General features: G+C 47.6%; 1 protein-coding gene across 1 annotated transcript in view; it reads right to left on the bottom strand.

The window, feature by feature from the left end:
• HIVEP3 (HIVEP zinc finger 3) overlaps nucleotides 1–22908 on the bottom strand; it is a 70810-nt gene that overhangs the window by 4904 nt on the left and 42998 nt on the right. The window contains exons 4-6 of the mRNA XM_040588376.1: nucleotides 17744–17919; nucleotides 8985–9083; nucleotides 409–1469 (exon numbers count right to left, since the gene is read on the bottom strand). Coding sequence (XP_040444310.1) covers nucleotides 409–1469; nucleotides 8985–9083; nucleotides 17744–17919 — 1336 coding nt within the window. The remainder of the gene's footprint in view (nucleotides 1–408; nucleotides 1470–8984; nucleotides 9084–17743; nucleotides 17920–22908) is intronic.

The following is a 22908-nucleotide window of genomic DNA, read 5'->3' as shown; positions in this document are numbered from 1 at the left end:
CAGATCTGGTTCAGGTCACTGACCAGTGAAAAATGGTCACAGCATCACCCCAGCTGGTGAAGTCTCAGAAACAGGTATCCTTGGGATATCCCAGGGAAAAAATGCTACTTAGTGACAACTAGTCATTACTAAGCAATTGTCCTTACTGCTTGTCTCAGCAAGAGCCTGGTTGGGTCATGAGTGTAAATAATCCTGCAGACAAGGGACAACTTTATTTCTCCTGAACTGAGATGGGCAGGACCAAAATGGTTGCAACCCCCCTTGCTGTCCGCTGTCACTTTTCACTGGGTTACCCATGACATTGGTCACAGTCAGAGTCACTGTGCACTTCTGCATTGCAACCTTCATTTAAAAACGTATCAGAGGACGTACTGCAGGGACTGGAAGGGAAGAGGGGCTTGAACTTACCAGCTTGGACTCATAGAGCTCTATGTTTTTGCCAAAGAACCTGTGAGGTAGAGGCATCAAAGATAATATCCCGTGCTGGGCTTGATATGAGCTTTGAACTTTGTCATCTGCTGCCAATTTGCTAGTACCAGGCAAGTCCTCTTTCCTGGGGGATGGATATCTAGATGACTCCGAACAGCCTGGTGACAAGACTTGCTTCAACGATAAATGTCTGACTGATGACATCTCTCTGCTCGGGGAGGAGTGCCTCGCAGGGGAGACTTCTCCTTCTGGTGGAAGGTATGTTCTTGGGGACACCTCTCTTCTGGGGGAAAGATGCCTGCTGGGTGACAGCTCAAGTCTGGGTGACACACATCTCAGTGGAGATGCCTCCCTCCTGGGAGAGACGCGCTGGCAAGGAGACAACCCTCTCCCTGGAGACAGGCACCTCAGAGAAGACAGTTCTCCAGTTGGTGAAAACCGTTTTGGTGAAGTTTCATTTTTGGTTAATAGGTGTTTTCTCACTAGCATTGGTCTGCTGCTGCCACCACCTCTGCCAGAGTCCTGGCTTGGAGACCACCTTTTTCTTGGGGAGGTGTCTTTTGAGGTTGACAGGTCCATAACTAAGGTCATCTGTGGCCTTGTGACAGACTCTCTTTCAGCAGAAATTAATTGTTCAGTGGAGGTCAAAGCTGGTCTGTGGAGACTCAAGAAGCTGTGGCACACAGCAATGTCACTGCTGTCTGCTGACCACTTTGTTTCCAGCCCGAAGGAGGAGGCCTGCTGGCCATCACCTACTGTTTGGCTGCTGGAAACAGTTTCTTGGGCTAAGGACAATGCTCTTTCAGTGCCTTCCTCTTGAGAAGGTGGAGAGCCACCTGAAGAGTGCATTGGGAGGGTGGTATGTTTGCCTTCCAGCAACTTTAAAGGTGGCTCATCTTGGCTCTCCTCTTCTTCCTCATCTTCCTCATCTTCATTGTCATCATCATCATCAGATTCCTCTAGGTCTGAAAACTGGTGTTCCTCAATTGGCTCAGATCCCTCCCGCCCCTCAGAGTCCTGGAATAGGTCTTCACTGGTTCCTGAAGGGGTGGGCAAACACAAAACAGAAAGTGTAAAACACAGGTACAGGGACAATTTGGGTGCTAAATCTGCTCAAAAGTTATAAGGGGACAAGAGGAGAGACAGCCCGGCTCTTTCCTAGATCTGATCATCTTGTGCAGTTGTGCCCTCTGTGCCAACTTCACTCCTGATGATCCCAGTAGATCCAGATGAACCCCACCATCCAGACCTCCTGCTCTAGCCTAATTTTGGTTCTAGCCATTGCTCCATCAACACACACAGCCATCGGTCCCTGCTTCTTCTGTCCACACCCACACACCCTCCTGCCTCTCGCTAGAAATGCAAAAAAGTGTCTCGATGGAGAAGAGCATCACGCAGCTTCGCTGGGCTTTTTGTGAACATTTGGTGCAACGTTACAATGTTACAGTGTTGCAGGAGTACAAGGTCACAATGTCAGCGGTTGTGCTGTTACAATGTTGCAATGTTGCAGTGTTACAATGTTGCAATGTTACGTGTTACCATGTTACAATGCTACAATGTTACAAAACTACAACCTGACAAATGTGACAAATGTTACAAGTGATACAAAATATCAACAGCTGCCCAAGCAGGGGGAAGTTGCTGATGACTGCTCCCATCTTCCACATGCCAGCCCTTCTCCTGCCTGGATTGCTGTTAAACATCAGTAAGACAGGACTTTTTTGAAAAAGTGAACAATAGGGTTGGAAAACCTCTGTGGATTTTTCCTTATTTTGATAAATTCTAGCTATGAAGCAGATGCTTCTTTGTGGCAGAGGTTTTTGCTGTCTGTCTGTGGAAGGTCTTGCACCGGGATGCTTTGCTAACTCTTGGAAACAGAGAGGAGTATACCAAAAGCAAATTCCCAAGGATTTGAAATGCATCTGCAGGTAAAACCAAAGCATCTCTCTTCTACTTTAAGGGCCAGCAGCAGCTTTCTGAGATGGGTACCAAGCTCCCGAGCTGATCGCTGCTGCCTCACCCCCTGCTCTGCTCTGCACTGGGGAAAATCTGCCTTTCCCCATGCCAGATGCGCAGGGATCCTGGCAGGGATCCTGGCAGGAATGCAGGCTCAGCCCGGAGCGGTCCACCGGGAAGAGCCACTGGATGTCACTGCAGCTCAACAAAACCGCACTGGCAGCCGGCTTTTCCTGCCAGCCACTGCTGCTCTGCGCGGTGGGGGTGTGTGTGTAATAAAATACTAGTTTCTCGAACTCCGTTTGTGCCAGCGCCAAGACGATGGGTGCAGAGCTGCCGGGACACGCTGGGTCCGTGGATTTGGAAGGAGAGCACCTGGATGCTGCTCCGACACCTGCGTGAAGCCGGGTAACTAATTACAGCACCGCTGGCCTCTTTTCCCCGTCAGTTCAGCCTAGGACACTGTTTCTTCTCTGATGAACACCGAAACGGTTTTCCATTTAGAGCTGCCATCTGTCAGCAAGACGAGCCGGAGGGGAAATTAGAGGGAGCTAGTGCTGAGGCTGGCCCACACCTGCCAGCTGCAGGCAGGGTGGTTTTCAACAGTGAGAAGTCTAATTTTGTTTACTTTGAATAACAGGGCCTTACTAGTTAAATGCTCACAAAGTATTTGGCATTACCGGTGACACAGGACATGCATTTTACCATGGCTGATCATCCATCCAAGAGGCAGCCTGAAATGCATCTCATTTGCTCCCCACTCGGTTTAAAAAGTATCTGTTAATTATCCATAAAGTGAAACCTACTGCAGCATTCAAACGGCATAGAGTCAAAGGCAGCAGCTCCCCACCAAGAGGCTGACTTCTGTGGTGAAACGCTTGTGTAATGATGGTATTTGCTGGACACAGGATCCAGTGGCAGATTGTTTGCGAGCTCCCAAAGGAACTGAGTTCAGAACAAATATTATTCCACACGACCAGTTCTCCCAGCTGTAGGGTGAACTGTGCATACTTCTTGCTTGGAAAAGGAATGTGTTTCGCTCCCAGAGCCATGAGCTAGTCCCTGTCTCTGGTTTTGGGGCTTGACGTCTATGGGCTTCGGAATGGACAGGCAGCTGTGGCCTCCACCCCACGGTGCGGGTCCGAGAGCCCTGTCCTGTGTGGTCTCCTCTTTTGGCTCTAGTCACACATCGGACAGGCCCTGGCCAGGACAGAGAGCAAGGCTGGAAGTATGGAGCGAGGGAAGCTGAAGCCAGCTCCGCACTGGGGAGTTGTTTGCATTTGGCACCAAAGGAAACATTTCAGTGAGTCCTGGGACAGCCCAAAGGGAATTTGCTTTGGCCTCCTAACCCCCTTCTTGCAGGCAGAAAGAGAGCACAGACCTGAGCCCTGGCTTCTTGCAACTGATTTGCATTTTGCTGAGCAAATGGGCAGCGAAAGGGCAAGTTAGGGGAAGACAGAGTGGGGGGGAGAGATGGAGGATGGAAGGAGAGAGGAGCTACTGAAAACGTGCCCTGTCGACGGCTTTGTCTGAGGGCTGCATCTCATTACACATCTGTTATTTTAAGGTTATTCTACCAAACTGGCGCAATCACACCAAGCAAAGCCAGTGCAGGAGTAAAGAATTATACTCCAATCTCCTTTTATAGTAACATCCCTTACTTTCTCCTGCCCCTTAAATAGAAATAAAAACAATGAAGTGAAATATAATGCTAGCTTAAAATAATCCAGGGAGTTTTACAAACTGCTGCTCCTTTCCCGCCTGCCCCAAAGGAAAGCACAGCAATCTTCTTGCGCTGGTTTCTGTCACATGGAAATAGTATTTTTTATTATTATTATTATTTTAAAATTTAATTAAAATAGCCTTTGCTAGGCTCTGTTCTGAGCCTGTTCACACACAGAGAAGACACTCTGTGGTTACACAGGGGAAGGCTCTTTGTAATCCACTGCTCTGAGAACAGGGGATGCATGATACAGCTGTGATCTCTGATTTCTCATGCACCTTTCTGCCATTTCTATGTTATTTTCTCACCCATCCAAATAGCCCCAACCATTACAGTACAAAATACTATTTTCTGACCATCTTCTTGGCTGCTTTATTTAGTATTTACTTGGCATTTCTGAGCAGTGGGCCTCCTTACTCATAAGGCAGAATGTTTGAAATTTCAGAAGTACAATAACCAGGTGAAAAAGCTTTAACCAGGTGAAAAAGAAGCTGGAAGAAAAGAAAGGAAATGTCCTCCGATACTGCGCCTTCCCGCTTTCACCTTTCTGCATTCCTTCCTGGCAGACCGTCCCCTTTACACAAACACAAATGGTCTTCATCAATGGGAGGAAATGGGGTCTGTATATTTTTTGTAATTCTAAAATTACACAGATTGCTTGCATAACACAATGAAGTCCAGACATTGCAACACATTCCAGTGAGCAGCCACACAGCCAACAGCAACAAAGGGAGAAGAGTCCCTTCCCAAAGCTAATGGGCTCCTGTCCTCTGCAGTCCAGGCAGGGCCCTTCCTCGCACGGCTTAGCAGGTGTCCTGCACCAGGTGCTCAGCCACCAGCAATCAGGGACCAATGCTACAATGATGGCCAAAATGAAGTCCCCCAGCTGATGGTCCCATCCTTTCCGCTGAGTGCTCTCCCAGCTGAGGTGGGGATGCAAGGCAGACCTTCCTGGGGCTTTTGGTCAGACCGACTCTTTCCATGAGGCCAAAGGCTGAGACCAGCTCAGCCTCGTCACCTGCCAGAGGCAGGTTTTCACAAGCAGAGTGCTCCATCAGCTTACATGGCCGGACACCGTGCTGCAGAGTGCACTGCTATTAACCCTGTATGAGCCTGGGGATGAATGACTGAAGTAAAACATGAGAGAAAGCACCCCGCTGGCCTGGTGCAGCGAGCCCTGGCAGTGCTCTCTTCAGAAGCCTGCAATTACATGTAACATAAATAGGACTTCTGATTTGCAGGTTTTCAAAAATGACACTCAATTAATATGATTCATTAGTTCTAATTGACTATAATGGAAAGGTTTAGAATAACAATTGTTCTTTTCAGAGTCATGCAACCAACATTTCAGGAGCCACTTTCCTCTTTCCCTTATCTAGCTCTGATCTGCAGAAGCATCACCCACAGGTGGTGCAACAGCAGGGAGCTATTTCTGGAGACCATCAGCCAATCAATCATTTTAAGCGAGTTCCTGGGCTGAAGGTGTTTTCCGGCAACCTCACAGGGGAGCAGCCTCCCTTGCAGCACCTGCTTGGGCACTTTTCCCTTGGGGCGGCTACTGCAAAATCCCTGACTAGGTTTTCTTTCGGCCATGTCCTTCGGAAAGGCCATGGCCAAGTACAGCATGTCTCTGCCTGATCAAAAGGCTGTTCTGAAAAGCTGGAGAAAAGCCAAGAGTTCAAGCAGATATAAAAGGAAGGAAGCCATCCCCTGCAGCAGAGTGGCACACTGTCAGCTAGCCCAGATAGCCTTAGCCTTTGTTTGATGTTTATTCTGCATGGCCTGGGATAGCCCTTTGCCCAACCCTGAACACATCAGGAGAGGCACTGTGAAAGGGTGCACGGGTGTCTGGTAATGCCCCAGGGCTCTTCCCTTCTCCCCCGTCCTGGTCCCCTGAGCGCAGCAGCGCTACTGCACTGGGGATCATGGGGGCTTGGGACTGCTCAGCCAGGGGGACTCCTCAGGTGTCCCCTACAGGTTCTCTGCCGGCAAGTTGAGCCATGGTCTGTTCAGGTCAAGGACAGCTGCATCAGCCCGCCAAGCTACATCTGTCCTGGGACAGAGACACAAGTCTTGCAGCCCCATCAGATTGCTCTGCATCTGCACCTCTGTGCCTGCAAAACAGGGTGGCTGCATCCATCCTCCTCTGCAGGAACACCAATTCCCAAACTATGCTCAGCATTTTTTTGGAAGTGTGGTAGATGGCCTGAACCACAGATGTCTTGCTGATTGCTCCTGCAGTTTAAGTGGAGACAATGGCATGCCAGTGCCTGCATATGTCCCCAGCAGTTTAATTAACCAGCACGAAGATACCCAAGTATAAAGCACGCTGTGGGGGACAGCATTTCTAACCTTCAGTACCCAAAACCTGAGACTTAAAGCACTTTAGAGGGTCCCAGTGGCCAGGGCTACTCGGTGGGCACAGCCTCCCCAGCCCCGGGAGCCACCTGCACCACGAGCTGACCCTGCGGCATGAAGGGCTGCAGCCTGCGGTGGAGCAAACCCTGTTCCTACCCTGGGCTATGCAGGGGAACACACTTAGTCATTTTCAATTACCTATGAAGCAGGAAGCATGTGACACTGCCCATGTCCCAGGAACCAGCCCCTTTCCCAATAAAGCCTCTGATGGACTTGACCTCAGCGGGGAACCGGGGTGATAAGCGCTGTTTGTTGTTCCTGCCGAGTTAACATTCCCTGGCTCACAGCACCGTCTCCAGAACTTGCTCAGCTGATGTTCACTTTATAAAAATAACTGTGGCGCCATGTGTTTTATGAAGTTCATTTTAACCCATTGTCAACAAACCCTTGTGGGCTGTGGTACAATGAATCCCAGGGATGGGTGAATCAAAATTGTTTGGGGTGAGACAGGAGGGTGAAACAGGGGGAAAAAATGCTAAAGGCAGCCACAAGAGCTGCCTTCGTACTGGGATTTCTGGGGTGGCAGCCAGGAAGGGTCAATGGTGTCATGACCAGCCTGCAATGCAGTGCAAACGGAAACCACCACCCTGACTGTGGCACTGAGTGTTTTATCCAGGAATAAACACACTGTGAGAGAGACAGACCTGTGCCCCCAGAGCCCCTCCTTCCTCTACAGCTGGTATGTGCATCCTATAAATGCAAACGACCCACTGAACACAAATGCACATCACCCAAAATTTCATGAGGACTTGAGATCTGCTACCCCTAAGGCTTCTTCCCCATCATTCCTGTGCTGTGGCTCCAGCCCTGAATAGTCAGGGTCTTGCTAAAGGAAACAGAATAACAATTGTAAAAACATCTAAGTGTTCCCTGGAGACACATAACCTAACCCTTAACAGCTGTCGGAGCGCAGCCTCCAATAATTTGGGTAAAATATCTTTTTCCAGCTCAAACAGCTAAGTATACACGAGACTTCTCCATCTTCCTTCATCTCCCAGCTTGGAGACCTTCCTCACTTTTCCCTCAACATTTCTGATGGAGACAGGAGTGCTTATGGTCACCACACTCCTGCCTGATGCTGGGCAGCCTCCCAGGAGGAGATCTGCTTCTTGGGATGACTTTAGGGAAATTCAGCTGCAGATACTATAAACCAGGGCGGAAATTACTCCATAAGAGAGTCATGCATCCTTCTAAAAGAACAGACAGACTCCTGAATTTACAGAGCCTTTGGACAGGCTCTGTGTGTGTGTGTTTGTGCATAAGTAGATGAAAAATAAGCAGGTGAGTCAGGGTAAATGTATCTTCTTGTAAAGCACTCAGAATAATGCCAATAAATGTCAAAGCACATTATTTTCATTTTGCTGGCTCTTTCCCTACTGAGAAAATTTCCAGATAATTTCTGACCTGAGTGATTCACCTTCCCTTCCACACATGAAAAAGACCCATGAGAGTGAGGGATGAGGGAAGCAGCTGCCCCCATGCTGCTCACGCCCCATCCTGGTATGCTGAGGCCCCCAGCAGCCGTCCAGGGTCCAGGCTGGGTCTGCCTGCAGAGGTGGGAGCAGCTCACGCACGCCCCAGTCCCTCTGGCCACAGACCAGGTTTGCACAGGTAGTTTGGAGTCTCCTGGGATCAGCCAAATACAGTAAGATGGGCAGGTCCCCAAAAGGTGATGCTTATGGAAAAGTCCTCCTCCCTAGGCCCTTTCAGGAGGAAGACATCCCCTGAATCATTAAGACTCCTCTACTGATGGAGTGCATCCCCTCTGCAAGAACATCGCAGCCTGCATGGGCAACGCACCAAGGGTCACCCCATGCTCATGCTCAGCATTTCATCTCCAGTAAATGATGTTGTCAGATCCTAACCAGGGGTGCCAGGACTGATTTTTCTCCTGCACCCACCAAACTGTGCTTGCAGCAGCAAAACGGAGGCTCACAGCCTCATGCAATTCATCCTTGGGGTTAGGTCTCATTTTGCTGCTTCAGCGGCTCCCGCTATGGCCAGCAGAGACCCAGGCTCTTCCAGAGCACTGCAGTCCACCTCCTGAACCCACTGCTAGAGACACCCTGCAAGACCAAGAAGCACCTTCTCATGCCAGGGACCCACTATTTATTGCTACGCACACAGCCCACATGCAGGGCACTGGCCACAGGCAGCATGGCCCCCACTCATCTGATGACTCTTGCCCCCCACTGCAGCCAGCCAAAACACTGGAGCCAAACAGCCACAACCCCCAGCTGGGAGAGGGGGGCTCACAGACCCTCCTAGGGATGCAGCCCCCCAGGACAGCCCCACAGCCCACCCCAGGCAGGCAGAACCCCCCTTGGCTGCTGGAAGGGACCTGGGGTGAACAAAGCTGCTCCAGGCCTTGGGGAGGGTGGCACGGGGAGCACCCATCTTGCCTGGGGGGGCTGCCCGCTCAGCAGCAACGGCAGCTTTATAACGGGAAAGAACTTACCTTCTTCGGCTTCCAGATCCACCAGTGAAGATACTAACACGCCCATCTCCTGACATTTTTTGCTGTGGGCCTTTGACTTCATATGTTTAGTCAGATTCCCTGAAAAGAAGCAGAAAACATATTTTGGTCTTTTTTTTTTTTTTCATTTTGCAAGTTCAGCAGTTACAAGTTAAGAATTTGGCTCTGAACAGGCCAGGGGAGGCCCCTGACTCTCCCCAGACCACTCTCCATTGCAAACAGCCCGTGGCATGAGGCTAAATCCTCCCCTTCGTTCCTTTGCTGCTGTGCTGGGGTGGAAGAGGAGGTGCTGGTGGGGCTGTGAGACCTTTCAGGTGTTGTGCAACCTGAGAAAACAGTTGGGGTACACGTTTGGGGGGAAAGGAGAGTCCTGGATTGCTTTCAGCTGTGATGGTGCAGCAAAGAAAAATGGTAGGCAAGTAAGGAAGAGAAACACATGTCAATCTAGCATCACCTCCCACCTCATCCCAGCACACAGGGTCACCTGCTTGGAGGTGAGGAGCTCCCTGGCACACAGGGCAGACTGGCACTACTGAAATGAGTGCTCAAGATTCCAGCAACGGGGAAAACCCCTACAGTCACCCTCTCCCCTGCAGCAGGATGGCTCAGATGCTCTGGCATGCACGGAAGGCAAAAGTTCTCAGCTCTCTGGAGCAGGAGGAGGCACAGATGCCCTGTGAAGCCCTGTGGACTCAGGCTGGCAGCACGGGGAAACCTGCTGAGCACTGACAAGGGTTCTTCGGGCCTGGGATGGGAAGAGCAGCCCCTGCGAGGGGTTGTATGGGATGAGGGCATTGCTTAATGCTCTGAGACACTGAGGAGGTAACTCATGGGCATGCTGGCCTCACAGGGCACCTCTCTAATTCTAACTCCTAACTTACAGGCACTTCAATTAGACAGTTATTAACCCTATATCCATCCAAGGGAAACACTGAACAAAGGGGAACCTTTGTTGAGGGAGAAAAGGTAGGTAGGTGGAACAGAGAGAAAAATAAAGGGTAGGGGAAATAAAGAAAAAAATATTGGTTTTTCCTTTTCCTCCCACAGCTCTTTACGGGCTAAGCTGATGGTGAGAAGAAACTCGGGCCCTTGCTAAAGCTCCACCAAGGACTGTTTAATTTCCCAGCACAGCCTGGGCGCTGGCTGCGCACTCCAAACTCCCTGCAGCAATACGATGTGGCATCAGGGTTCCCGTTAGCCAGCACTTGAGAGTAGCGCTGAACATGAGGCTTCTTTTTCTCGCACCAAAAAAAAAAAATAAAAATTAAGAAAAAATGAATTCTCACACGTTATTATAACCTTCAGCTGAGGGCTGAGGTCCCTCAGCCAGTATCCTGCAATGCACAGAGTCCCCCGGTCCCTGGGCTGGGTGGGAGTACAGAGAGCCTCTATCAACCTCGCCTCCCACTGCTCTGGATAGTATAAATAAATAAGCAACTATTCATTGGAGCAGAGAATTACCCGTGACGCCCTCACATCTCAGAAGACTGCCATAACCATCTAGCTACCAAGTTAAGTTTCTCTTTAGCCCATGAATTATTTATTTAGCCTGTTTTATATAAAATGGAATAGCTCCAACAGGAAAGACCAAGAGAGACAAAGGCTGACTATATATCCTTGTGTATCTGGCTCCCATCTAGGATGTGGATTCAAAGGATATTTAATAATTTAAATGCAGCAAAACAGCTCCAATAAGAGAGATTTATTATTTTTTTATGCCTAAATACCCTTAGCCTCTCAGTTAGGACACTCAGGTACGAGGATGAAGCCAGCTTGGCTCGGGTCCTTGCTCCGAATCAGACCTCTCTCCACTCTGGACCAGGAGTTGTGTTGTGGAATCCAAAGACACCCAGTTAAACGAGAGCATGCTCTCACGGACACCTCTGCTTCCAGTGAATCACCATTGTTTTAAAGTGAAAAATGGTTTCACTGAGAAGTATCCAGTGAATCCAAATTGTGGCCTCATGGAATTGGAATTTAACTTTGGGCCCAACTAGCAAAAAGGCAAACTGACTCAATCTGCTGAAATCAAACCCTGCTGCTGCTGCCTGTCCATCACTGCACGTCACACCCTGACTGGCAAAAATGACCCATCTTTGCTCAGCTACCACAGCAAAATCCCTACCTGGCTTCCCTCCAGTGACAATAAACGCAGAAAATAAGCTCAAGTAAATGCCTGGTGTGAGCAGGGGGCTGTTGGTTATTGGTGTCTGTGGCCTCACAGGAATTTGGTTGTGATCCCCATGGTGGGAAGAGTGGGGAGGGGAGGTTCACCAGGCATTCTGGTGCCACCACATCCCCAAAACAAGCTCAGTAGTTCGCCGTGCTGTGTGCATCTGGCTATGGCCAAACCGGGAGGGCATAACATTGATCACTCGGGGACTGTGCAGTGCCATGGTTTGGGCAAGACTGCAGGCACCCCTGTACTCGAGGAAAGGACTCTGGTCCTCGGGGGCATACAGTGGCCACCTTGGCCACTTCAGATGTCTAAAGGCTGGTTACACACCCCGGTCCTCCTCGCTGTCCCAGCTCCAGCGCTGCTCGCAGCGAACACGCGCTCTCCCTTTTGCTGCTGCAGGACTTGGGCAGCCACGGGGAGCCCAGCTGGTGCAGCGGCCGGCTGCAGCTCCCTGCCCATCGCTTCACTGCGCCTCTGCTTTGACTCAGCTCCACCCTGGGCAATGGTTCGAGTTGACAGGCTCTGCCAGAAGCCATCAGTGTCACTTCCTGTTTAATTTTCTTTCACTGGAGGCAACTGTCCTTGTGCAAGGCAAGGCCATGGCTTCTCCCCTCCCTTCCCCACGCTGGCTGCCTGCACAGGCTGAGCTGGAAGGCACTGCACAGACAGTGCCACCCACCCACCGCCCATCCCACTTCGCAAATGAGCTTATGCAAAGTACCAAAGGACCAGTTCATTGCAAGTGTTGCTTTCTTTTGCCTTCTACTTTTTTCTGCTCTGCTTTCCATCTTCCGTTCCCATTTGATGAGATAAGGTAACACCCACACGCGCTGATGAACAAAGTAAGCCTGCAGAGCTCTCGGTGCAAATCCCCAGGTGCAGTCTATCCATGTACAGCACCCTGCCTGCACACCAAGAAGGAATGCCAGCAAAGTAGAGATGCTGCTGTCCTTTTAGAGAAGGGAGACTCAGCGGGCCAGATTCTCATCTGACCTAAGTTTGCATCATTTTAAGGCAGTTAAAAGCTTGAGGCTTGTTTACTCCAGTTGAGAAGCTGAGTTACCATCTTGGGAGCAATTTGGAGGACAACGATATTAATCTTATCAGGGTTCTTTCTACAGTTTGTGGTTTTAGACCCCTCCATTAATGCTGGCAGGATTAAATGTTAAAGTCCTTCAACAAATTTCCAGTAAAATCAACACCACTTTGCCTAAGTAAAAGCTGGGTATGAGTCCTACAAGGAAAGACTCGCAGCTACTTGTCTTACAGAGTTCCGGCTCCCATCTGAAACACCCCCCCCCCCACCCAAACCAGCCTCAGTCCCACACAGCACTGCTTCCTTGGGAACAGTGGGAAAAATGCATGTGAAGGAGCAAGAGAGAAACTACCAGGTAGAGAAGCTGGATTTAGATAACAGAAGAGTTATACTGATTCCTAAGCAGGTAAGTGGTCCTCTTTAAGGACTAAAGACCAAAAAGTTCTCAGATTTGAAATAAACTGGCTGTATCTAAATAAATTCAGGAACCAGTGGAAATTGTGACCCCAGCCCAGTTATTGCTGCACTGGAGGAGTCTGTACAGCATCAGCACAGCGCTCACATTACACCTGCTTATAACTATGTATTACCAGCTGCTAAAGCTCTTCTGCTATTGTGAGGTCTTATTCTGGACTTAAAACAGCTTAAATACTCGTGTTGTTTTGAAAGCTAAAACTCTAGTGTTCCAAAAGCACTTAAAGCAGCTTAATAGGGACTAGAAGTGATTTCCCTGTTAAAGAGGGAAATTAATTTTTCAGAATATCCATTATTGTATTTTAAAGGTGGCAGAGTTAAAGCAAAATGTAGGCAACAGAAACATTAAGATTCCTGGGGAAATTATCCTGTCTGTATAGGGCATACACCCTGCTTTCTATTGCTTCTTTTAAATGTGAACAATTTAACCACAACAACAACAAAAAACCCCCAACAAAAGATCAACTGTATGATCTCAGCATCCAAGGCGACATTTCGATACAAACATTCACAGCTTTCCAGGACTTTTTTCACAGCTTTTCCAGGACAGATTTCCAGGTACTTTCATACTCCTCTTTTAAAATAGCAGTCAAGGAGAGCAACAGCTGTCCTGTAACTAGCAAACTCCCATTTTGCTGTGAGATGCACTCACACATAGAGAACCAGCCACAGGCCAGTACTTTTCATCCCAGATAAACCCTTGAAATAGGTTTTATGTGTGACTTAAGTAATGCACAGGCCTTGATTTAGGTCTCAGCAAGGAGGTAATGTTCCCAAGTGAGACTCTATGAGAAGAAAAGATTTAATTAATGTAATTTATTAGGCAAAAGATTTCAGTTCTAAAAAAAAAATAATTATTATCTTTCATACTTACTGACTTAAAGATTAAAGGAGAAAACCTGAACATCTAGGCTGCCTGCCTGTAATGATGCAGGCTATAAAATAGTACCCATCTTCTGATGAAGCCTATCAGCTTGTATTGACTGAAAACTAATCTTCTAGAAAGGTACCCAGGCTGGATTTGCAGATTTCAAAACACAGAGAATTAGCATAATTCCCATTGAGGCTTGGGCTGAGACTTAATAGCTGCACTGTTTAAAAAAATAACAGCTAATATTTCACTTGATTTTGCCAGTCTCTTACTTCCAGCCCTTGTTTCTATTTTTTTACCTTTCCCTGGTAAGCTGAAAAGCCCTTTTACTCACAGCGTTTTGTTTCATCTCCTGTCTGGGCCACTGGGACATTTTCTGTTCCCAGCAACACGTCTCACGCCCCATTGTGTAAGGGAGCAGGCAGCAAATTCCTGAGGATAACTGTCCCCATCCCATCGGAGGTTTGTGACACCCTGAGAAGCAGGGGGACCAAAGCCTCCTCCCAGCAGTGGCTCCATAGGGATGCTCGAAGCCTTTCCCTCCTCCCAGCCTCTAAGGAAGGGCCCTAGCACACACAGGGTGCAGGGACATTTTGCAAATCTATATATCCATCTGCCCTGCTATAATAGCAGTTCATTCTTTCGGAGCTTTCCGCCAGTTGGACCTGCTATGTAGTTTCCAGAGGAGGCTTAGCAGAGCGCTGAGTCTGCTAGAGCAGTAATAATAATAAACTGTGCAGCTATAACTTTGCCTTTAAGGGCTGAGGGGGTAATGCCTTTAATATATTAACATGTTCAATAACCTCAGTGCTTGTCATGTGCTGATTTAAGGAACTGCAAACTAATTTATTAAAGGAAGACTATGGCTGAGGACATGAAGAAGTCTGGTGTCTGGAAACTGTGAGTGGACTAGACTATCAAATGGGTATCTCCAGCCAACAGGCACTGATGTCCTTTACACAAGCACCTTTTAAATTAATATGCAGCTCCTTGTCCCTTCTGACCTCCCAGCAAAGGCAGCGGCATCGACACAGCAAGCTGCTCCACATGCTTTGCCCAGAAGTTTTAAAGAAATCTTAAGTAATCAGGACGTGAGAGTCTGATGCAAGCCTGAACGAGAACAGAAAATAGCTGTGGAAAAGGATCATGTCTGCACAGGAGGGGAATGAATGTGTCAACACTGACCCACATCCCCACATGACCCAAGAGAAGGAGTGCAGGGGGGGCTGCCCTTCCCTCGGGGGGCTGGAGATGAGTGACAAAGGAAGGCTGGCAGTCCCTGTGTCCCCTCCGGGATGGTGGTCAAGGGAAAAGCTCCCCCTGACCTTTCTGAAAGGGTGAATTGTTAAGACTGCAACTTTTTCTTCATTTCCTTCCTGGTAAGAAAACAATGAAGAAGCTGCTTAACTTCTCCGAAACAACCTCTTGGAGGCCACGGTAACACAGCCCCCAGGAGAGCGCTACTGCAGTAGAGGCAGCAACACCTCATTAAAGAGGCACATTTATATCTGGTCCAGAAACGTAAAATCAAATAAATCTTTACAAACCAAATTTCCAAGACTGCTGTTTCCATCAGCTAAGTGAGCATACAAAAATCTCATGGATTTGCTTTAAAATAATAATAACTATTTAAAAAAATCCCTTACAGTTCTATAACCCAAAGGAACAGCTTTGCTTACAGTGACAGAAATGCACAAAAAGCAGACAAGCAGTGTAATTAGTGGAAAGAGGAAAATACTTAAAGCTCTTCCTTTTACAAAAATTCTCCCGGTTCTTGGAACACAGATACGGATTTTCTGGGGCGGGGAGGGAGACATTTTAACCAGATAAAGATCCTCATCAAACATCATAATAAAAAACATTTCACCGCTTCCAGCCTACTTGAGAGTTTAGAGCATTAGATCATGCTGGAGAGATCTACCACAGCCAAAATGAAGACAGCTCCACAGATAGCCCCCTTGAGTTTACTTTAAAGGCTAAAATTAACTTTGGAAAGCGGATTTCTAAAGAGCTTCAATTCAGCTTATATTTTTGCAAGTGCAGTCTGGTAGCAAGAGCTCCAGTTTCTCCATTCTGCAATTAAATGTGGTCGCAAAACTGCACACAGGGAAGGAGGATCCTGATGAATCAGGGTACAAATAAACTTATTCTAGACGTCTGCAAAACAAGCTGTGAAACACCCAGTTCTGCAAACCTCCGGTTCACACTCCATCACCAACAGCTATGATTCTGTAACTGGCCTTTAACTGATGATTTTATCAGCACACAAGGCTGATCTTTTCCTCACTTTCCAGTAACTGTTCCAGAGGTCCTTGTGTCTCCATCAGCAAAGCAAAGAGCTTTTACCCAAGTGCTGCAAAGTTACGCGGCATATGAGCATGCCCACAGGACACAGCCAGGGCTCTGACTGTCACAGCCAGGGCTCCCACTGTCCCCTCCCCTTCCAGCAAAGAGCCATTTCCATGCAATTCCAAATTACCATCATGCAACTATTTGTCCTGAAATCACTGATCCCAGGAAGTTCTGTCCCCTCATGCATCCACAGGCAAATGGATAGTTTTGCATACAATTCCCCATACTGGGCTGTTTTTCTGAAGGAAGCATTTCCATGCTGCCTTCCTCATGCAAGTCTCTGCAGAGTTAAAGAAGGGAAGCCCCTTGGAGGCAAGCATCTATTTGCAGTGTGCAATCGGCACCGTCAGCGCTGCCGGTTTGTGTGCTTCAAGGGAGCAGAGATGAAGAGCAAAGCAGCTAGAGACATGGTGAAAAGGATGGTTTGATCGCAGCATCCTGAATAAAAGCCTAACAGAAGCATGGTGGAAAGAAAGGTGAAGAGATGGAAGAGGCTGAATGGATTCACCTCTCAAAGGAAAACTTCAGAACAAAGTAACAAAAGCAAGAGGGAAAGAGAAAGAAAATGGATCAGAAATAGCTCCAGGCTGGGAGGGAAAGAACCGTCGCTCGGATCAGCTGCATGTGTCTGATGAGAATTTAGCCTCAAATTTGGTATCACTTCCCCATGCTCCCATATACCCAGTGATTGCCAACATGTCTTTGCCCAGAAATCACCCACCAGCTTTACCAACAAAGCCACCAGCTCCAGGCATCGCTCAGCCTGAATCACCCGGTGTCGGGGTCACTTGTCTGGCACGGACGTGCCCTTCATTGGGACTGCCAGGCAAGCAGCCCTGCTGCGGTTCACGCAGCGCACGGTGCCTCCTCCCCACACCCACACTGCGCCAATTTCTTGCGTAGCACCATTTTGGGGGTTGATGCTCTTCCTGAAAAATTAACTTTCCCAGCTGTGTCATCTTCTGAGATTTGCAATGATGGAGCTACAACAGACATTTTATATTTATGTCAAACTGTAACAGAGAAAATGAACTTGGCATTTTTATTGCAAGACTTGCTGTAACCAAAGATGGTGGGGAGAGTTGTCAAACCCATGGTGCCAGACTCTTACGGGAAGTTAAAGGGACCTGGGCACCTCTGGGACTTTTGAAAACTACCCACAGTCTCTTGGAAGAAACTTTTTTTTCAATGTGGTTTTGCATGCTCCTGACAGAGTTCACTCGCACACTCACTGAGGCAATGATGAAGGTCGCTTGCAAAGAATATCTGGTGCTAATGAGGTTGTGGATCATTAATGACTAGATGTCCTGGAATGGAGATCTTTAGAGAAAAAAGTCTGTTGATATGATATAGAAAATGTCGAAGCGACATGCAGCTGCGAAGGATGGAAATGTGCAGCGCAAACAGATCTTGAGAGCACTAGCATAAAAAGCCACCCAAAGACTGTCTCCAGGTGCTCGGTCAGGAATGGTTGCCTGTACCCAGGAGCTCCTGCTCTCACTTTGGGGTGGTTTGGTTTATAAATCCCTGCCAACGAAGCTGTATTCCAGGATCATTCCCTTTAAGAAGCTCAAATCGGATGGTGCAGATGCTCTGCTGCAGACTGGCACATGCAGCCAGTGCTCTCCACCACAACACACATCAACTTAACGCATGACTGGTCCTCTTTGGAACATTTCAGCCAATTTAAGACTCCCTCATCCCCCTCCCTCTGACTCCTGGGATTTTCCAGACCCTGGGAAGGCTTTCCCTTCCCCTTCGCCAGTGCCCCCAAGTAGGCTTGTAAGTCAAATACTAAGCAGAGGAGCTAGGAGCTGTCTGTCTCTTACCTTTGGTTTTAAAAGCAAAGTTACAGTACTTGCAGACATATGGCCTGACGTCTGTGTGCGTGCGAATGTGTTTCTTCAGCATGCTGGGTTTCTTGCAGCGAATTCCACACTCCTCACATACATACTTCCCTCTTCCACGGCCTCGCACATACACATACTCTTCGTTTGATTTGTACCTATGAGCAACAGGTGTCATGATAAAAAAAAAAAAAAAAAAAAAAAAAAAAAAAAAAGAAGATTCCCACCTCAAAAGTAGTCACAACTTTCCTGGATTAATTCAGCATGTTATTGACACCACCAGCCTCATTTACCATTTGCTAGCTCTGGGTAATTAGGCTAAATTCAAAATATCTTCCAAAGCTTTTGCCTAGATGCCTGCTTCCTTGTCTGGGTTTGTCCTCGTGTCCTGCATCTGCTTCTTCGTACAGACAAATAGCCCAAAGTCTGAGACAAGTCACAAAGCCACCCAAATGTCCTGATTTTCCCCATCCTCAAACACCAACCAATGCACTCAGAATAGTCCGAATAAGATATGTCACAGTCCAGCCTGGTTGCCTGAACCATCTCTCTCAGCTTATACTGTGTTTCAAAATATGCACAGTCTGTCACCGCACTATGCAAAGTATTGAGAAAATACACCCTGAGCCTCCTGCAGCACAGCCTTTTCCCCCACTGGGGCAACAGCGAGAGCCATCTGAGAAGGCTGTGATGCCACACTGCAAGCTGTGGTCCCTGCACAGACTCCTGCTAGAATGAGACACCCAGAATGGACACAAAGAGAAGAAAATACCAATTTTTAAAACTATGTTGTGCTAGTACTAAATGTAAGCACCACAGACATCAGGCTTTTTAATACGTGGTTCAATACCTGACTTAGGTTTACCCAAGAGAATGAGATTGGTCATCCTTCCTTCACACTGTGTATTCATTTATTTTCTGTCCCTGCATTAGTGCATAGGGAAGGCTATGTCATGGGGGTTTGAAAAATAATTCTAAGACTGAGACAAATCATTTAGCCTCCTGCCATTTAGTAAATGGAGTCTGCAATTTCCTGTACTTGCAGCACAAGAAGAATAAGGTACCACGAAATTGGTCCCCTCAGATTTTTAAGAGGCCAAATTTTTGAAGTGTGGTACTTTTTGCAAGTCATTTTTCTATCCAGTATGAATTATCTCTGGTCTTTAGAAATCTCCAAACATCCAAGCATCTTAATAGGGGATCCGAAGACACAACACCATCAGTCACATCTTCCCAATAAAGCCTTTTCCAAACCAGAATGTTGAGAAAACAGCAGCCAGCCTGAAGAGAAACTGGATACAAACAGCAGCACTAGGAATAGCTTGAGCACTTAAGTAAGTGAAGATATAGTAAATTCTAAAAAAATAAGTATTTATAATGTAAAAAAAAAAAAATAAATTAAAACTGAGTAAAATAGACAAAAAGGACATGAATCCAGCCCTGAAGTGCTAGGATAATGGCACGGCCTGTACAGGATGCATCCAAGAAAATACATCCCCGTTACCCCCAAGTGTGGATTTAAAAGCAGGTAGGTCACTGCACGACCCCCTTGATCTACCCCCTCCCAGGCAGAATGCACATGCCCTTAACCCCATACTGTTTCTTTCACTTAGGAAGCATACAGGGAATTTCAGTTCCACGTGAGTGTTTGGGGGACCTACTACACGCGATGTTCAGAATGGTCTGCCTGGGTGCCACCTGGTAGGTGGGAGTTCTGGGCTAAACCCCTCCTCTCTGCCAAGTCCCGGCCTCTCTGCCTCAAGGTCTTTTCTGTAACAGGCAGGCTGAGCCACTTCTCTGCTTCATAGGAGACATGTGAACAGATGCTTAAAAGATGATGAGCTGCCCATGCGCTAAGGTGATGAGGTCACAGATCTCCCACGCAGGTTCAGACATAGGCTAGAGAAGAGAGGGAAAACGGGTGTCTTGATAGCCCCAGTCTAGCCTGAAATACCAGTAGCAGCACCAGCAAACCCAGGTCTTGGTGTGCATGGCTACACGTGGGGGGAACAGCTTCCACTTCTGTCTTTCAGTATCAGCAGTTCTCCAGACCATAACCAGGGTCAGCTGGTAGCCCAGATACTCTATTCTGCCTCTTGTAACCGAAGCCACAGCAATGCCATCTACCCTGCGCCTTCCCCCCACCTCCACCCCAGCAAAACCCCTATACCAAAACCCTTTCATCACGAGGTTCTCACTATTTGGCCAGAGGGGCCTGAGCTGGAGAGCACACACTGATGGCCAGCCTCCCCCCAGGCGAGTCCAGCTCTCCCCATCTAGCCCTGCAGACACCAGGGCACACAGAACTAATGGTTAGGGATGGCCAGTGTCCCTTCCTCAGTCAGTGACTTAACGCTAAAGCCACAAAAGGAGCAAAGGGAGGTCAGAAATCCTGATTCCTCTCCTTCTGTTCAAATTTATATTTGAAGCTTCCTTCTTGCCCTCCTTTCTTTCTGTCATTGTGCTGGTAATCACCTTGCCGTTTAAAAACTGAAATTGCTCCTTTATCAGCCTCGTACTTGCACTACCCACAAATACACTCTCACATGGAAATCTCTAAGCAAGTTCTTTGTGTCCAACAGTTCCTTCAGCCTCATTAAAACTATCGGGGCTGGCTTTTCCTGGATAAAAAGGGACACGTGATTTGATCTGAAATTAGACATTGCAGTTTATCTGACGCTTTGTGAGACTGAGCCATCCTTCAACACAGATATTTTTCTACAGCTCCCTGAGATTGTGTGTGAAACACACAGGGAGGGGAGAGAAAGAGAAAAAGAAAGGTAACTTAAATACCAAAACAAACAAGAAGAAAGCAAGGGAGGTGACACTTCCATAACATAGAGAAGGCTGCTGCAAATGCCATCTGTCTACACTGAAGGCTATAGTATGTTTATGGAGGTAATTACTTCTGTATGACACTGGTTTCTCTGTGGATCCAATAGGCTCATATGATTTGCCTCAGAAAGACAAATCAGTGACAGCTCACTTCATGTGAAGACAAAGGATCTTCCTGCTCCATAATGTTTGCTGTAACCAGATCCCTCTAATATCCACAGTTGGAGTTTGTGTCAGCAAATCTGGGCTTCTCTGCCAGAGCACTGTGGAATTCATAACCCTGTAGTTAGCAACTTACACCTCCTACAGACTCACAGCTCCCATCTAACACCGAGATGATCTGAAACCCAGGGAGCTAACTGGTCATTACAAGCTTGGAGACTAATTCAGGAAATAGTTCTTTCAAACAAACACACAAAAAGATACAAATTCAGTTATTTGATGCTTTTTTGAAAGGTTATTTGCTGGGGTTTGCTAGCAAATGCCTGTGTTGAATATCACGCAACCACCACAAATGCTTTTCAGAACCAGAGGAGCTGGCGCAGCCATGGCAGCATGAGAGGACCCGCAGGCAGCGCCAGGTTCGGCTGTACGGCCCCAAACCAGGCACTGCTGTCAGGAGCCACAGGGAACGCAGCAATGGGAAAACATGAACCTTGAGAAAGCTTTGTCTCTGCTCTTTCCCTTACACCTAGTTGAAACCTAAATCCATGAAGCATTTATTCCTTTGCAGGCTTTAGCAGGCTTAGTTCTTAATGTCTGCTGGTACAAATACCTGGCTATCCTTTTTAGCCACAGACACTTCTTTTTTTTTTTTTTTTTTTTTTTTTTTTTTTCCCTCTCAGTGCTGTGAGCACATCCAAAATCTTCCTGTGGCTGAAAACCACACAATAAAACCTTGGAGAGAGGAGGGGGAAGGAAGTTTGGTGGTTCACAGGCAGGAAGGGAGAGCAGGTTTCTGGGGGACTTATTGCTTCACTGAGACACAGTCGGACTGAATCACCCCTTCTCTCCTGCTTTCTCCAACCCCCTGGAGTTTTCCTTGCCCTGCAAAGTCTCTTTTGACGTGACCTTGTTGGTCACAGCCTCACCGCAGCAGCTGCACTTACATTCTCTGCCAGTCACATGGAGGCAGCCTGATTTTATGAATTTCCAGAATCTGGAGCCTGACAATATATTATGGTAAAGAACATCTCTGGTTAGTTTTGCAGCAACTGAACAAGTATTTCCTCAACTGGTTTTCACATTTGTTAAACTCACTTGTTTGCTTTTTGGATTTCTGGTGCACAGTAACAGAAATCAGATATCTGAACCCTTTCCTGAGCTGCTGCATTTAGTTCAAAGTCAAGTGAACTGAGTAGCTCCGGTTGTTGCCTTCGGTGTAAGTCTTCTGGATTTAGTGATGGCACATTTGATCTGTCATCAGGATGACCACTCATCTGGCCTGGCTAAATCTTTCAGAAGTTCCTGACAGTCTGCCCTGGCATTAACTAATCTAATTTATGTTTTATGCCACCCGCAAAATTTGCCAGACTGCTGATAAATGCGTAACTACTATAATGTCACTATCACTAGTAAGTTTGTTGCCTTTCTCACAGCTCCCTACTAGATGATTAGACCACTTCTTCCACGGTGACACCTGAATCCCCGCTCTGAAACAGCATGTGCAGTGTAAGTCCTTCACGTCGCCCGCTGCAGACCTTAGGGAAACAGGGGGTGGGAGACCCTGCAAGGCTGCAGCTGACGTTGAGGACCACCACATGCAGAGGTGTGTCCTAAGGGCCAGACAGTATGAAATCTCCCTTAACTCAAGCCAAGCTGCAGCAGAACAAACAGAAGGATCTCTTTACAAAATTCAGACCAGACAATGTCATTTCCAGCTTTCTAAAATCATCATAAAACCTTCTAGCATCCCCATTTACCAGACAGGGATATTGCACCAAGACAAACAAAAAAATTCCAAAGAATGACATTGCAAGACAGAGAAAGAGCTGGGTATGGGTATGGGAGGACCTGGCACAGAAATTCCCTCCTCCTTGCCTGAAGTATTGGATCTTTTGCAAACAGCACTTGCCAGTCTCCAGTGAAGCTGCAGAAGAGCCTGAGCTGAATGTGATCCCACCACCCTAACTGGACATATGCAAAGAGGCCTGCTGTGAAGGTGTTTCTGTGAACATCATTCTGCCCCTGAATTAGGTATCAGCAGCTAAAATAAGATTTAACATTGGAAGAATTACACTATGCTAGATGACCAGCTCACAGGCAGCAAACCCCGGGGCCTTCTGCTTGGTAAGACGTCGGGGCCGGACCAT

This window comes from Falco naumanni, chromosome 3 (genome assembly GCF_017639655.2).
Source record: "Falco naumanni isolate bFalNau1 chromosome 3, bFalNau1.pat, whole genome shotgun sequence".
NCBI classification, from domain to species: domain Eukaryota; kingdom Metazoa; phylum Chordata; class Aves; order Falconiformes; family Falconidae; genus Falco; species Falco naumanni.
Note: the sequence above shows the minus strand (reverse complement) of the source record. Positions and strands in the feature narration are given on the sequence as shown.